Here is a 17,437-nt window from a genome sequence, read left to right on the forward strand (position 1 = left end):
AGCCCCTTTATAGGCTCCCCGCCCCGCGGACACGCCCCCGCACACTCCCCATTGGCTCCGCCGCGTTCGGGGGCGGGGCCTTCCTCCCTCGCGCCGCGTTGGTGGGCGCGGCTTGGGCTCTCCCCGCGCCTCGCGGGGGCGGGGGGGTCGCGCGCGGGCTCTCGCTGGGGGCGGGGCGAAGAGCAGGAGGCTGCCCGCGATTGGCCGCCGCCTGCCTGCCTGTGCTGCGATTGGCCAGGCCGGCCCGCCGCGGCGGCGCTGCCCCACGTGTCCCGCGGCGGGCGCCGCCGCCGCTCCCCCCCTTGGCGGCCATGATGGCGCCCCGTCACGGCGGGGGGACGGAGGCGCAAAATGCCGCCGGTGCCGCCTCAGGGCGCTGCGCCCGCGTCCCCCGCCGGCCCAGGGGCGACCCCGCCGGCGGCAGCGGGGCCCCGCGGCGCCGCGGCCTTGTTTACCTCAGCATGCCGGCCAGCCCGCGCCCGCTGCGTCCGTCCCCCCGCGCTCTGCGCGGCGCTGCGCGGAGCTGGCGTCACCCCGCGGGCCGCGCGTGAGGCGGTACCGGCTGACACCGGGGGGCACCGCCGGGCCCCGGCTGGGCCCTCCGAGCCGTGTTTTTGTTCCGGATCGGTGTTAAAACCCGCGTGGGTGCTGTGGGAACAGGCTGTTTAAATTCTAAGGTTTTGTTTTTTATGGGGTTTTTTTTTTTTACATTTATAATCGGTGTTTTGTACCCAACTTTGTACCCAATTATATATAATAAATATGCCTATATAGTTAAGATACCTATATAATATATACCTAGTATATATATGTATATATAAGTGTGCATATATTCAAATCTATCTACTATATCTAATTATTTAAATACAATACATATCTAACTACAGACTAATACCTAATTAGTCTTCCGTGAATGATCAGCCTGTACGAGGTTACATTATGCAGGTTAGTTTATCTTTGGCAAAAAAATAAACGTTGTGCTTAACGGCTTTTAACCTTTAAACCTGGATATCGCAGAAGGTTCTGGGTCGGGAGGGAATCACAAGGATCGTGAAGTCCAACCCACAGGAAACCCTCACAAGGATCCCACCAATGTGATTTTTATTGCGGTTTATTCTCGTTCTAAATTTCTGATCCAGTCTTCAGTCATTTTTAATGGGCCAATATAGTCCTGTATGTTTTTTAAGGCTTAATTGTCTCAATTACCCTTCACTGTTTTCAAGGAAATAAAGTATTTTTGATTTGTCTGTGTTCTTATAAATCCCTGCAAAATAAAAGACCCTGTGGGTCATCACAGGAAATGCAGGAACTGATAATTGCACACATTTCCAGTGTAATGATGACATTAAATGAGTGATTGTTTGCTCCCTATCTGTGCTTGTTGGTTTCCCCACACAATGAAGGAGGAAGATTGACATGTGTATATAAATATATATTAAAAAAAAAATAAATACACAAGATAAAAGCCACAAACAGCTGCTTTAGAATTTTCATGCAGTTGGGTAATTCCTACTCATGCTACCTGACTGTCTCAGAGATAATAAACCCCTGCAGTGAATTTGGCAGTGGTAAGTTATTACTTGGAGTCCTTGAGAATTCAACCAGAAGAAATAGTCCAGGATTCTCAGAGGCTGGTCATGTTTTCATTATTTCATCTTACAACTATCCTGGCCCCAAATGCTGCTGCCACTATCCCCAGAGACCTGTAAATTAATAACTACAAAAACATACTTTGGGGAGGGTTTTCTGTAACACTCTGTAGAGCATCATTAAACTTGGAATTTGTCTGGACTAAAATGGATTTTAATTCCCGGGCTTGGCATTAATGCAGTTGGAAACCAATATATGGTAATTTCCATTTTTTTGGTGTAACTGTTGTAGTTGTGAAGTGCTGTGACAGGCAACAAATCCAGGGAATGGGGAAGGAAGAATGCAGCCCTTTGCTTCTAATTTGTTGGTAAACGTTGGCCACGTTAACAAACAAAACTCACCAAACAAAAATCATCTTACAAACAAAAATCATCCTAACAGTGAAGAAAGCCTCACTGTTGGGTGGCTACCTGGTGATGGAACTTGTGGACACCTCCCAGATTTCTGGCAGCCACCTTCTTGCCCAAAATCCACATCTCTGTAGCCAGTGACTCCTGAAGTTTGGTCTGGAGGACACCTTGATTTTGAAATATTTGCTTTACTCTTGGTTTGAATTCCCTTTCTCCTCCTCTGCTGTTGAATACAGAATAAATGTCTTCTGTGCCCCAACATCCCAGTTTTAGTTGTGAACCAGGCACTGGGAACCCGAGCCTGAAGGCAGCAAAGGGCATATTAAAGCATGCAAATGATGCCTCTCATTGATGAGCTCTGCCTGAGTTTCCCTGCACAGCACTTTGGAAGCAGCACGTCTGTCAGGTTCTTCCTGGCACCACAGAGGTGGGATTTGCAGGAGGGAAAAATCTGACCGAAACAAAAAACAAAACCCCAAAAGAAATTAGATCCTTAATCCTTGAAACCAGAAACTGGCCACCTGTTACCTGTAAAATTAAAGATTCTTTGGGGTTTTTTGCCTGTTCTGAGGTGGAGGCCAGGTGTGTTTTCACACACACCTGCTGCCCTCAGCGTTTCAGCCTCCACGACGCCTTTGTGGGTCAGACAGCACTTTGGCCATGAGGACAAAATCCACCTCCCCTGACAATTCATCACCATTGCTCACAAAGCTCTTGGAGCGGGATAACTTCAGGGATTTGATTAAGGAGAAGCTCTTAATGTATCAAAGTCTTAGTTAAACAAAGCCAAGAAAACTTGCCGAGGAGGTTCCTCAGCCACAGCTTGTGAAGAAGGGACAAAGGAGAACCAGCTTTGAAGAGTGAGACGTTTATCTGGTTCTTGGCCTAAATGGGATCAAAGGAGAGACTGTGTGGTTGAATCCATCGAAAACCAAACTCACTGTGGCTTGTGAGTCAGGTTTTCTGCCAAAGGATGCTCAGGAAAATGATCACAGCCTGAAGTCTGGATGTGAAAGTGCATTGGAGTGTCTCAGCTCTTGTTGTGGATACTCTTATTCAGAATTAAAGCACCTCATTCCAGCTGGCTTGCTTCATTCTGAAAGCAAAATATAATGAATCTAATTATTTACTTCCAATCTAAAGGATTTTATTTAATTTTCCCGTGGTTTACAGTACAGGCAAGCCTGAGTTGGTTTTGGTAGCAGAAAGGACAAGCTCATAGCCTGAGGTGCTGTGTTCCCTCCAGTTTTGTAAACTGTGAATTAAGTTAACATCCAACTAAGGAGAACCTGAAAGCACACAAATGGGGAAAAAAATATAATTTTTATTTACCTGATTCTGTGGAGATGCTCTTCATCAGAAACACCTTTGTGTGTCACCACCTGAGAATGTATTTTCCAGGAAGTTTTAAGCAGCACATTAACACCATCAAATTTCACGGTGGTGCCAATCAAGGCAAGTAGCCCTTGTCCCTCTCTTGGCACTTTCCTGCATACAATTGCCACTCAGTTACCACCAGCCACTAATCAAGGACACATTTTCATGCAAAAAAGCCTGTGGGTGATGCTTATTATTTCTCCCTGTTGCCTTGTGACTCCCCTGCCTCGCAGCCAGTTCTGTTAATGAATGGCACTTGATGGCAATAACACAAGGCTCTGCCCTTTGCCTCCAGTAGAAGCTGGAAAAAAGTGGAGGTCAAAAAGTGAGAGGAGGTGGAAAGAAAAGCAGAGGCAGAGAAAGGGTGGGAGGATGAACAGGAAAGGAGAGGCTGAGAAAAAGTTAAGGCCAAAAAGGGTGGAAGGCTGAAAACACAGAGGCTCAGCACACCATTTGTCAGGAAAAGGTGAAAACTCTGGGAAATAAACGGAATTGTCAAGTGTCCAGTAGAAACAACGCAGACTTTGGGATGAAAGGCTTTTTAAAGGATCCTGAGTGGTCCCTGATCCTGATCCTGGTTCCTGATCTTTCTACTCAGCACTTTTGCTGCACCTTTCTAAGGAGCCCAGGTAAAATTGAGGATGGAGCTGTGTTGCTCCAGGAAGAGGTGAATATCCATTAGATTCAGGAGTATTTCCAAGGTGCCTTTCCAAAGTGGGATTTAATAGAGGGTTATAAAATGTCCTGGACAGTGTGTGTAGACCTGGTGCATGTCCCCAGCCCTTTCATCTGTTTCCCCAGCCCCTGAGCAACGAACCTCAGAGAGGCAAGACTGGAATCACTGCCACTTTGAACACGGTGTGTTTGCTTTTAAATAACTTGAACAGCCCAGCTGCAGAAACCCCCTCTCTGTTCACTCTGTGAGTGGAGGACAAGTGACAGCAAGTGGCACCATCTCAGCTGGGCTGGGAGCTTGTGCAGCAGCTACAGTGGGACGAGGCATCTGAAAATCTTCACAAAAGTTTCATATCAAGTGCATGGACTGTTTTCACGTATACTGGGTATGGTTGGGTGATGTAAACAGGCTGAGATACTTGTCTTCCCTGGCAGACTTCTCCCATGTCCAATTAAAGCCATGGGTGTCCTGGCCAGCTCCACTGTGACTGCCTGTGGGAGGAATTTGTTAGGATATTTTACACAGGAATCCAGACACTGTGCTTTAAATGAGGATAAAATTTAGACATTACTCATTTCTATTTGACTGCCGGCTCCCTGGGTCATGATGAAAGCAGCAGTGGGTCCCAGCTATTCAGCTCACTCTGCTGTTGTATCTGGGGCTCCTGCAAGTCCTGTGTAGTGTTGCCAAGACCTTGGAGAGGATGGAAATCCCGACAGGAGAATGTGTTTGCCACGCCATGGGGATTAGAGTTCAAAGTGCTTTAAACCATGGTGCCCAGTTGTTGTCTCCAGCTGACAATGACCAGCAAAGTCCACCGAGACACAAAACCTGTCTTGGGACTCCTGCTTGAGGCCTGCTGATTTTCCAGCTTCTGCTTTTGACACTTTAACCCCTGACAGCCAGGTGTCATGGTTTAACCTCAGCTGGCAAATAAGTCATCTTTATATATGGTGGAGCCTTGGGAAGACAAAATGCCATCACTCCAAACATCCCCCTCTTCCTCCTTCTCCCCCACCTTTATAAGCTAAGCATGACACTGTTTGTTCTTGGGTCAGTTGGGATCAGCTGTCCTGGCTGTGTCCCCCCAGCTCCTTGTGCCCCACAGCCTCCTGGCTGGTGGGGTGGGGTGAGGAGCAGACAAGGCTCTGGCTCTGTGCAAGCCCTGCTCAGGGATAACTAAAACATCCCTGTGTTATCAACACAAATCCAAACACAGACCCGTACCAGCTACTGTGAAAAAACTTAACTCTCCCCCAGCCAAAACTAGCACACCAGAAGGGCTTCTGCTTTTCTCCTGAGTGTTAGGGGGACCTGCAGTGGCCCAGTTTTTGTTCCTTTTCTGTTCATTGTCACCGACAGAGCCTTGGCGAGGACTCCTTGAGAGTAGACACAATTTAGAGGTGGTTAAGGGGGGGAGCAGGCTGTGGGGGTGCAGTGACATCAGATGACCAGGAATATATCCTGTGGCTGGGTGATGCTCCTGGGAGCTGTGAAGGTCCTGAAGGAAATCTGCATCAGCTGCAAGGCTACAGCAAAAAACTCAGGGCCAAGGCAGTATGAGAAGGGCAGGTACCTCTGGTGCTGCTCTGAGAAGGTGCTGAAGGGCAGCAAACACAACCTGCCACGCTCAGGAAGATTATTCCTGAGTGGGAGGGGATGCAGACAAATTCATTTATCTTTCTGCACACACACCTTCAAACAACATTGTTGTTTTCCTTGCTTTGACTTCCTGGGGCACAGTGGCTTCAAAGTGAAGAGCTGTTGATGTTGGAGGAGAACTAGCCAGTCTGCAGGTAGATAAACCAGATGGGACAGTGAAATGGGGGGTAGGTTTGGGGAAAAAAAATTGCTTTTAATTCTCTGTGTTTTACCTGGACCATTTCCTTTAAGAGTACTTACAAATGCTGAGGCTGCAGGGACTACACCTAAAAAACCGAGTACAACATCATTATCCTTTCTGGGCATGTACCAGTCCAGCTCCTCCACTCACAAAGGGACGTTTGATCCTGGAGCACCTACTGCCACAAATAATACCTCGGTACAAACAATAAGAGGGTGCTGTGAAGGAGCCATTCCCCTCTGATGGGGTGCTTACTGCCCACTAGATGGTACTAAGCACCGCCGCTGAGACCGCCGATTAAACCGCCTGCTGTCAATAACATTTTCAGGCTCTGGGGGTTGTTAGAAAACCTCTTGGTTTTGATCCACATCCAGCTTTATAAATAGGTGGGTTCTGTCCCTTTCAGTGCCATCCTCAGTTCAGCATGGGAAGTGGTGTGATGCAGATTAAAATAACGAGCCTGGAGGCACCGAGAACGCGTGTGAGTCCCAAGAGCTGCCGCCTTTGCTTTAGACAACACATTCAACCCCCGTACAGAGAATGACCCAGTTCCTAAGGGTTTTTCTTTTTTGTGTTGGATCCTTATTGGACTTGGATTTTATAGTTCCTGGAGGCTTTGAGGCGCACAGAGCGCACACATCAATGCTTTCCTCCCTGGTAAACAGAGAGGGGTTCACTGTGCCAGGTGAAACGCGTACGTTGGAAATCATCTGCGGCTACCAAATTGTTTGCCCGGCTCTGATTTCTCCCCAGCTCTGACATTCTGCTTTTGCTGGGCTTTCCCCTGCAGACACACCAGAGCAGTCCCACAGGGCAGCAGAGCCATCAGGCCACTGACAGGTCACACACTGTCACCTCTCCCCAGGCAGAAGAGCCAGGGTAAGGCTGGGACTTGGCTGAAACCATGGGTTGGAGCTGGTCAGTGGGTGCTCAGCTTGGCTCACCTGGAAGGGATCAGGCAGGAGTTTGTTAAAGCACCCCCTTCTCCCCTACTTAAGGGGCAGGAGGGTGTCCCCCACTTTCCCCAGCAAAGCCACAGTGGCCAGTGCCAGCACTGAAGGGGTGATTGCTGCTGTCTTCCCCTTCTGGAGGGGAATTAAGCCAAAATTAACAAGAAAAAAGTGACCTTGGCAAGTCAAACAGTTCTCCAAACCTGCCTCCTTGATAGCTTGGTAACTTAACTGCTGTGGAGCCCAGGGATGTTGGAATCCTTAAGCTGTGCCCTTCCAGTATGGAGATACATACATTTCTACAGCAAAAAAATAGGTGGTTTTGCTTACAAACAATGTTTTGTACAGCTAAGAATAGCCACATTTCCATGAAGTTCTTAAAAAAACCACACAAATGCTAGTTTGGATATTAAGATTAATATATTTAATCTTTCTTGTTTGTAAAACAAGACATAAATTTGTGTATAGATATAATTTATATATTTTTTTTTTATTTATATATACTATATACAGACAATAAAAAAATTTTCCTCTGTATTAGACTGAGAGATTTATGGAGGAATGATATAGGCATAACGGGGAGCTTGAAGAAACTCAGAGTTATTCCCAGGGAAAAGGAAAACGCGTCTCCCTGTCAGCCTTCGGCGCTGTAACAGGCCTGGCCCACCACGGGCTGACGTCCCAACTGGCTCTTCCACTGGATATTTGCTACATGGTTCTTGAAATCAGGAGGCTGTCCCACAGCAGGATCCTCTCTCCTTGCTGGCAGCCCAAGGCCAGGACAGCCCCGGGCCAGGGGAGGTTATTGCACCGGGCCGAGGGCGCGCGCGTTAAAAGCACGCCGTGCGTTCCCACAGCTCCTACGGAAGAACGAGACGTTCCCAATGTGCATATTTGTACAAAATAACAAGAGACGGGAAGCGACTGATCCTATGGAGATCCCTGCTCATCCCCGAGCGCTGGGGCAGGCGGGCTGGGGTTGATCAGTGCCAGGGCTGGGGTTGATCAGTGCCGTGACCTCCCTTTCCAGCCGGAGCGGGTGGGATGGGGAGCCGCGGGAAGAGCAGTGGGTGGCAGGGGAAGGGCAATGCAATGTGTAACCTTGCATTTTTCTCCTCGCTCTGTTTTGGAGGTGACTGCAGTGAAACACCAATTAAGGCTGTCTGATTGATTATATCTAGTAGCCAGACTAGAGGAGGAGGAGGAGGGGAGCCTTGGGGTGGGAAGGAACGCAATTAGGAATCATTTTACCATTCACCTGCAAGTGAAAAAAAAACCCCAAAAACCAAACCCAATCGAAAACCCCCAGCTTCAAACAAATAACCATCACACAGTGCTAAACAATGCTTCTTATGGCAGGCAGCTTGGTGAAGACAGGAGAAGAACCCCAACACCCTGGCAAGGAGGACAGCCCCTTGTCTGGCTCACGGACAAAGCTGACCTAGGGTTCCTCTCTAATGGTCATGGTGAAAGGAAACAGGAGAGGGTGTAGGCTGAGCCTTGGAGGCAAGAACCTGACCTCTAGAGAACAGTGTGAAAGAGGCTTCCTCTCAGTTGCTAGCCCAGCTTCTGGCTTGCAATGGTCAAAGATCAATCTGGGTTCCTTACAGGGTCTCTAGCATGGATACAGCCATCCAGAAGAGGAAGAGGAACATAGAATTGTTTAGGTTGGGAAGATCTCTAAGATCATTGAGTCCAACCATTCCCCCAGCACTGCCAAGCCCACCACTAAACCATGTTCCCAAGGACCACAACTACACATCTTTTAAATACCTCCACACATGATGATTCCACTGCTTCCCTGGGCAGCCTGTCCCAAACCTGGCCACCCTTTCAGTGAAGAACTTTCTCCTAATATCCAGCCTAAACCTCCCCTGGCACAGCTTGAGGCCATTTCCTCTTGTCCTGTCAATTTTTCCCTGGGAGCAGAGCCCGATCCCTGCCTGACTACAACCAGGGACTTGTAGAGAGTGAGAATGTCCCCTTGAGCCTCCTTTTCTCCAGGCTAAACACCCCCAGCTCTCTCAGCTGCTCCTCATTAGACTTGTGCTCCAGACCCTTCCCCAGCTCTGTTTCCTTCTCTGGACTTGCTCCAGCCCCTCAATGTCTTTCTTGTTGTGAGGGGCCCAAAACTGAACCCGGGATTCGAGGGGCCCCACCAGTGCCCAGCACAGGGGACAGTCACTGCCCTGTCCTGCTGCCACTCTGTTGCTGGCACAGCCCAGGTGCCCTTGGCCTCCTTGCCCCCCTGGGCACACACTGGCTCCTGTTCAGGGGCTGTTCCCCAGCACCCCCAGCTCCTTTCCCCAGGGGCACTTTCCAGCCCCTCTGCCCCAGCCTGGAGCTGCAGGGGGTTGTTGTGACCCAGGGGCAGGACCCGACACTTGGTCTGGATAAACCTCATCCAGCTTGACCCATGGATCCAGCCTGTCCAGATCCCTCTGCACAGCCTTCCTGCCCTCCAGCAGATCAACACTCCCACCCAACCTGGTGTCATCGGCAAACTGAGTGAGGGTGCCCTCAATCCCCTCGTCCAGATCATTGATAAAGGTGTTAAACAGGCCTGGCCCCAACACTGCACCCTGGGACAGCACTAGTGACTGGTCCCAGCTGGATTTAACTCCATTCCCCACCACTCCCTGGGCCTGGCCATCCAGTCAGTTTCTCCAGGAGAATCCTGTGGGACACAGTGTCAAAGGTTTTACTAAAGCCTAGGTACACAACACCCACAGCCCCTCCTTCATCCCCTAACTGAGCTTCCCTGTCATAAAAGGAGACCAGGCCGGTCAAGCAGCACTTGCCTTTCAGAAACCCACGCTGGCTGGGCCTGATCCCCTTTTTGTCCTGTACGTGCCATGTGATGGCACTCAAGATGATCTGCTGCATGACCTCAGCACCGAGGTCAGACTGACAGGCCTGTAGTTCCCTGGATCCTCCCTACTTGCAGGCATGAAGCCCTTGCCTTTTGCACAGGCAGTACCAGTGCTCAGGACTAGAGCGCTGCTGCCTAAGCTGTGACAATAGAGCCTAGTAGGGTGACCGAGCTCTGTCCCAGGATCGTGGCATCCTGCCCGTGCTAGGACTACTTCCCAAGCCCTAGCATAGCAGCAGGGACTTTCACCCCTGCTGTATCCCTGTAGATCCCTTCTGCTGCTAATGATGTCGTATTTGTGGGCCAGGAAGATCCTGGAGGCAGAAGAGCTGTTTACGTGGCAAGACACTGGTTTGGCTCCACACTGCCCAAGTGAAGCCAGAAGATCTCAGCTCAAGCTCCTGATAACTCACTGGCCCACCACAAACTGTGACAAAGGTCTTTGCACCAGTGAGGCCCAGAACCCCATGGAACCAAATCAGTGCGGAGATGGGGTGGCTGTGCCTCCCAAGTACCATCACTGACAAGGCCAGTGTGGGAGAACAAGCAAAGAAGCTGCTTGAGCCCCTTGACGAGCTGGTTTGCACAGCTTGTGACAGGACTTGAATTCACCCTTCAAAACCACCACCATTCATCCTGCAGAGATCAAAGAGTGTCTTGGCTGCTGCAAACCCCGGTGGATGTGGGGCTGCGGACACACATCCTCACCAGACCCGTGGGACTGGAGAACCGCTACCACACGGCCTGGCACACACACTGGCTTGCTGGTCTTCACAGCTGTGGCTTACTTATTGATCAGCGTCTTTAGGGAGCGTGTCAGCGTGCTCATGACAGTGGCAACCGTGGCGGACTGGCGGGCGAGCTGCTCCACGGTCTGCTGGTGGCTCAGCATCCTGGCCGTGGACTCCTCCGCCGCCTTCAGGAGGAAGGTGTAGTTTCTCACCACTTCCTCCACCTTCGTCAGCAGCTCTTGGCGCTGGGACTCCGAGCGCACGACGTACACCAGCCTCACGAAGGTCTCGATGAGGCTGCTTAGCACCTGGAAGCTGCTCGTGATGGCGGAGAGCATGTGGGAAGGGCTCTTGTCGACGGCTGCGACGCGGCGGCAGGACGCCCGAAACTCCTTGAACTTGAGGGCGAGCTCTTGCTTGTACTCAGCCAGCTGGGAGATGTAGGGTTTGCAGTCCCGGACATCAGGGCTCAGCACACACTGCCTCAGGATGGTCAGGAGCTCGTTGGTGTCCAGCTGCACTTGCAGGAACCCGTTGGGAAAGCTGTAGGCATGGCCTCGAAGGGTGTTGATCTTCGCCAAGCTCCCCTCAAAACTGGAGGTCCTTAAATCTATTTCCTGGGTCTGGCTGTCATTGGGACTGCTGCAGGCTGTTGCATCTAGGACCTGGAGGGTCCTGCTCATGACTGGGACCATCTGATTGTCCAGCTTCATTCCCGGAAGTATCTGCATGGGGATGGAATAGGACAGCTCATCCTTTTCACTCCCATCATCTGTAACATCGCATTTCCTGTAGTAGAAGCAGTACCGGATGGAGCAGCACTTCTTGTCCTCCATGTCTTCATCCCGCAGCTCAGCAGGACTCGGGTACATCTCCTCCTGGACAGAGAACACTCCTGAAGCCTTCTGGTTCTTTTTATCCTGCGCTATCTGGACATAGGAGGGGTCAGCCCCTCCGGAGGCCTCCTGGATTTTGCTCTTCAGAACAGGACAGATGATGCTGGGCTCAGGCTCTTTCTGGGGACCTTTCTGCTTGGTCGTGTAGATGCTCTGGTAGATGTCAGAGGACAAGGATGTCCTATCAGTCTTATCTATTTCACTGACACTGTAGCGACGCAAGAGCTTTCTGTAGTGTGGTGCTCCCATGCACTCCCCTCGGGAAGTGCACGTTGCCAAACAGGACACGCCGTTCTCTGGATCTGACCGGTAGTCTCTGGACTCTAAACTCGTGGATCGTATCCGTTTGCCTTTGGAAGGGCTGCCCATGCTTGTCAGCCTAATGGCTTCTACCTGCTTCTGGTCATCTGCAGCTTTATCCCTCCCTCTCCTCTCCAGTTCTGGTATCACCAACTGATTCGGGGGCGGCCTCATTCCCCTGCAAATCCTCTTGCAGTCACAGCTGCGCCTTTGCTCCCTGGACATCCCCGGGACTTTTTGCACAGGACTGCTCCTTAGCTGGCAGCTGCAGCGCCCAGGGGCGGGTGGGTGCAGATACTCCTGTGGTGGGAGGTCACCTTTGCTCTTTGGCTTGAGCAGCTCTTCAAGGAACTCCAGCTCATACTGCTTCACCTTCTGCAGCTGGGCCTGCCGCTCGTCCGTCTCCTTCTTCAGCCGCGTCGGAAACGTCGCAGAGAACAGGTTCCTGAACCTGAAGGGAGCTTTTGGGGCTTTGGGTTTAGCTGGGACATCAGCATCTTGTTGGCTCACCTCCAGTACTTTTTCTACTTTTTTAGAAGGCACAGTGCTAATCTGCAGGCTCTCGGATCTGGGCATCAGCTGGATTGGCCCTTTGGCTTCCTCGCTGGTGCTCCTGAAAATGCCACCAGGTGATGGAGAGTGAGATTTGCCGCTCTCAGCTTTTAAGATTTTGGCTGAACTTTCCTGTTGCACTTTCTGTCCTGGGTTTGAAGGAGCTGTGTGTTTCTGCAAGACGAGGCTCGCAGCTTCCCCACCTGCCTTCTGCCCTGCCTCTCCGCTTGCAGCTCTTCCTGGAACATCTTTACTCACTTTTTGCTGGTAGCTTTTAGAGGCAAAAGTCTTACTGGACATCATTTCCTCACCTGCTGCGGCGACGTGGAAAGCTTCAGCCTGACTGCCATGAGCTTCTTTAGGACTTGGAGAGACTTCACAGTGCTGCTGCTGAGAGAGTTGCTGCTGCTGCTGCTGCTGGCAGTTGCATAATGTCTCTGCAGGTTGTGGACCTCCTTTAAGTGTCAAAGGCTTGCTGCTGGCTAATGCACAGCTGCTGGTACCATTCACATTCTGGTCCTCTTTTAAGGCTGATACCACCTGGGGAGCTGAGGCTTTTGCATTTGCCACTTGCTGCAGAGCAGCTGAAATGATGGCTGGAGTTACAACGCCCTTCTGATCCAGGAGGAGCTTGGAGCTTGGCTGCACCTCTTTGGGCACCTTCTCCTGTAGATCCTGCGACTGCTCCCTGCTCAGGGCTGCTGTGGGATGCAGAGATACCTCAAAGGCAGCTTTTGCGTGGCCTGCACCTTTGCTTTCGGTGCTTGGCACTGGAGCCCCCTTGTTCTGCTCACTGAGCTGGGGGGTCAGCCCTGGCTGGACAGCTGAGGTGTAGCTCCGCTCAGCATGTTGCTGCTCCTGTTTGCTCTTGCAGTTGGTAAGGCCAGGACTTTGGGGAGAGGCAGCTGGCTTCACTGAAGGGTTTGGCTCCTGGCGGCTCAGGGGGTAGGGTGAGGTGAGAACAGCCTGGGCAGCACAGCTCTGGATTCGGAAAGGCAAGTCCTTCCTGGCCAGGAGGTTTTCTTTGTTGATGTGTTGTGTGAGGAAGTAGGCTGCGTTCTGGTGCTGCTTCATAGCAGAGACCATCTCTGAGACATCGGTGAGCTCTGAGGAGTTCGTCTCATGGCCAGAGTCCAAGGACGACTCGGGAGTGATGGCAGCCAGGACAATAAGACCTGAGGAGGGACACAAAGAAAACCCCACAACAACCCTCACACCACCCCTGTGTGGAGGAGAGGGGAACTCCAGGCGGCAGGAGGGTCCCAGGAATGCAGAACACATCATCCCATTGGAAAAACTTTTGTGACTTTCCACTAGTAAGAGTTAATGCTTTTAAGTGAGACCACTTTTCAGCACTGAGCTGTCTTACTAGCTAAATTCAGCAAGAGCTCCTGGCCCAGGAAAAGGTCCTGGAAAGTTTTCCAGTGTTAGTAGAAACACTGGACCACCCCATAGGGGCTTGTCTGGTACCAGAAGGAAAATCGGGCAACAGCTACGCTGCCATAGTGAGTAGGGCAACCAAGGCAGGGAGAGGGACAAAGGACTGTGATGCCACCAGGCTGGTCCCAGAGTCACCCATCAGACAGCAGGTTTGCCCTGTGAAGAGCTCACACCCTGCAAAACCCATGGGAACCTGCAAGGACTGATGGCCAAAGGTACCAGCTGAGTGGGGTCCCAGCAGGGAGGAACTCATGCTCACAGTACTGGTTTGTTAGTGACTCACCCCAGCATCGTGGCATGTGGACCACGGCAGATATGGGATAACCAAAAAAACTCCTTCAGCCACTGCCAGGGAGAGGAGTCCCACCTCAGCTCCTTAGAAATCTTCTGAGCAGCAGCTTGGCTGCTCCTGCTAGAGCCTGTTGCCACAGCTTAGTTTTTACTAGAAGCTGCTCCACAGTCACTTATGGGAGAAGGAGACTCAAGGGAAGGACGTACAACAGGAAAGGAAGGCTATAGGGAAAAAAGGGAGTCACAGCCACCGAAATACCTGCTGTCTGCTGTGGTGGGGGATGCGGGCAATCCTCTGAAGCAGCCAGGGCTTCCAGCGCCTGCAGGGTGGACACCAGGGCATCATCCAGCTCTTGGGCGTGGTCGCGGACCGTCCGTGGCTGCACGCTGTCTATCAGCGTCACGGGGATCTCGTCGTAGAGGATGCCGCAGAGGTGCCGGCCCTGCTCCTGGCTCTGGGCAGCTGCCCGGCGCTTGGGGTCGTCCTCGTCGGAGCTGTTGTCTCGGAAGCCGGGAGGAGGGGCGGCGATGGCGGGGAGCAGGGACGTGGTCTCGTCCTCTTCCTCGTCGTTCCCGGGAGGGGGAAGCGACATCAAGTCCACCATGTTGTCCCGGGCGGCGCCAGGCTTGCCCCCCGTGCACGAGGCCAGCCGGCCCTTGATCTTGGCTTGGCAGGACTCGCAGTAGAGGTGCGGGGCGTCGCTCCGCAGGTGGGTGTCTATGGTGTGTGCCCTGGCCCTGCTCGCGTGCCTCTCGTGGTCAAGGCCGTCGGGGTCGTACTCGTTGGCCGCCCCGTTGTAGCCTTGGCCGGAGCTTTTGGAGGTGGGGTCAGATTTGGTCCTGGGGCGAGTTTCCTCAAAAAAAATCAGGTTTTCATTGATATCCGTCCCGCTCTCTCTTTCCTTCCTCTGCTCTCGCATGTGCAGGTAGCAAAAGCGGATGAGCTCCGAGTCAGAAGCCCTGGTGGCAGAAGCCCCGGCTGCTCCGCTGACAGTGGCAGAGCCACCCACCAACCCGTTCTCCTTCTTTCCCACGTGCCCTGCCCCGGCAGGCCGGTGGAAGTTGTGTGTGTTGATGTAATCTAAACCAAAACCACAACAGGAATGTTAGCAGCAGCACCCGGGAGAAGGAAAAACAGCACGGGGAAGCTCCTGTGTGCTCTCTGCCCTCCAGCCCTCAGCAGGCTGGACTGCAGTGGGACAGGCGTGTATCCTGCAGCACAGCCAGGCCACCTTCCAAAATCCTGCAGGGCCTATCTGCCAGGAATGAGAGTAGAAGAAATGTTCTGCACCTACTAGACCATAGAATTATCAAATGGCTTGGGTTGGAAGGGACATTTCGAGGCCATCTAGTCCAATCCCCCTGCGCTGAGCAGGGACATCTTCAGCTAGATCAGGTTGTTCAGAGCCCTGTCCAACCTGACCTTGAATGTTTCCAGCGTGTGTGTCTCTCAAGAGGAAAGGCATAAGCCTGAGAGGTACCACATGTGGCCACCAAGAGCAGGAAGGAACTGCTCTGAGATATCAACCCCTCCCTACAATAAGAAGAAGGGAAGACCTGGAAGAGGCAGAAGGGAGAGGGACGTACAGAGGTTTACAGGGTGCAAGTGGAGAGTGGCCAGCTCAAAAAAAGCCCGTGTGGTATTGAAGGAGCTGACTTGCCTTTCTTTCCCTAAATCAATAAATCTGGATTCCCATTAAAGAATCCCATTAAAAGAGTTGTTAAAAGTGTGGTAGTGAGGCCCTTAGGTGTGGCTGGGCTGCGGTGATGGTGGATGCCAGAAGAGCCCAGAGGGTGGCTGGACAGGATTTGGGAGCCAGCAAAAGCTCTGTGACACACTAAGGTAGCATTGCTCCCATTGCCTCCAAAATTATTACATGCTATAGAGTTTAATTATATAAATTTTATAAAGCAAAATATTATGACATTTATGATAAAAGAGTATTGACCTTAAAGCTTTTTTTTTTTCTTTTTTTGATGAGGAATTAGATCAATGCCACCATGGACCACCAGCACAACTGATCAGTGCCATTTTTACAGACAGCTTCGAGGCATCAGAAATACTGTTCTGTTCCATCCTCTCCATCTCCCCACCCATCTCTTTTCTAGACTGACCACAGCAAACTCCTTTAACCTTTCCCACAGGTCTGTTTCCTACATGTCTCAGCTTTCTTACTGCTCCAGGCAGGGCTCTATCCACATTAGCTACCCGGGAAGATGCCTTGTATCTGTGCTGTGTGACAGCAGCAGGGACAGGAAGCAAGATGCCAGCAGGTTGCTGGGGGCAGAGCTGGGCAGAGCCAGAGGAGGGCTGGCCAGCACATCCAACAGCACTGAGACACAGGGACGCAGGTGCCACATCACTGACCCACCAGCCATATCCAGAGGGCAGCAGGAGCAGCCTGGCTGCATGCACCAGCAAGGACCTTCAGCCTCAGTCTGCCAGCTCACACGTTACATGGCAAGAAGGAATTGTCACCATTTCTGCCTAACATTGGCCAGACCGAGCAGTGCTCCTCGGGAGACTGCTAAATGTGATGCAGTGTTGCCTTTTGGGGAGGCATCCAATGTAGTTTGGCTGTGTTTAAGTGCCAGACACACCCCCAGCCCCTTGTCCCTTGCTGCCCACGATCCATGTGTTATTTCTGTCTGGCTGATGGCTACTGGATCAGGCTGGCTCTGAAAGAGCCCACTGCTCTTGCTGTTAAGCATCTCCCTGTGACAGCTTCTCCTTGCTCCCCTGGGCAAGGCAAGTGGCTGAAATACTGCTTGGCCACTGGTCCAGCCCTCAGGAGGGGGATCTGTCTGCATTGCAGGTTGAATTGTGCAGCTGTGCTGGGAACGGCTGCCAGGGGATGCAGGTTCTGTCTTACCAAGGATAAATTAAATCAAACAAATCCTAATTAAATTCATTAGCTCAACAAATTGGACAATTTGTCTCCCCAAACACACGTTTGTATTATACTGTTCATCACCCGCAGTGCTGAAATTCCCAATCAACCCAAAATCTCTTTCATTTGCGGCCATGCCAGTGCTCAGAAATGCTTTGTGGGGAAACACATGAGGGGACATGTGGGCTGTGGCAGGGTGGCATGGGCTGAGGCAGAGGCTTTCCCAAACCCAGACACCTCCAATAGGTCATGTCCATGCCTCACTGGCTGCCCATGCCGAGCCAGGGCCCGTCGCTGAATGGGGCCAAACCCTTCAAATCCACAATCCAGCTGCTGGATGCTGGGGGACAAAAGTTCCTGACAAGAGCTGAGAGGGCAATTCAGGGCAGAGAGCTGCTTGGCTGACAGTGGCTCCTGGTGGGAGTGGGGAAAAGAAGGGGCAGGGACAACGGAGGGCAAGGCTCTGGCATATGGCTCCACAGGGAAATGCAGAGAGATGGATCTAACTGACAACACTGGGACAGCCTGTGCATTTCTAAAAACGTCTGCAGTTCAGCAGGAGGGTTTAATGGGCCTCAGGGAAGATGGATGTGCTCCTCTTGTAGGTAAAAGCATGGG

The 17,437-nt window shown here is 51.7% G+C and overlaps 1 protein-coding gene across 4 annotated transcripts in view; it reads right to left on the minus strand.

Moving 5' to 3' along the window:
- Positions 1 to 7,247: 7,247 nt before the first annotated feature.
- Positions 7,248 to 17,437, minus strand: part of FRMPD3 (FERM and PDZ domain containing 3) — a 56,082-nt gene continuing 45,892 nt past the window's right edge. For all 4 annotated transcript variants that reach the window (XM_050310481.1, XM_050310479.1, XM_050310480.1 and 1 more), the window contains 2 exons: positions 14,188 to 15,009; positions 7,248 to 13,372 (listed from right to left, as the gene is read on the minus strand). In XM_050310481.1, the coding sequence (XP_050166438.1) occupies positions 10,503 to 13,372; positions 14,188 to 15,009 (3,692 nt within the window). In that variant the 3' untranslated portion in view covers positions 7,248 to 10,502. The remainder of the gene's footprint in view (positions 13,373 to 14,187; positions 15,010 to 17,437) is intronic.

The sequence above is a fragment of the Myiozetetes cayanensis genome, unplaced genomic scaffold (genome assembly GCF_022539395.1).
Source record: "Myiozetetes cayanensis isolate MyiCay16 unplaced genomic scaffold, myiCay2020 scf15, whole genome shotgun sequence".
NCBI lineage: Eukaryota > Metazoa > Chordata > Aves > Passeriformes > Tyrannidae > Myiozetetes > Myiozetetes cayanensis.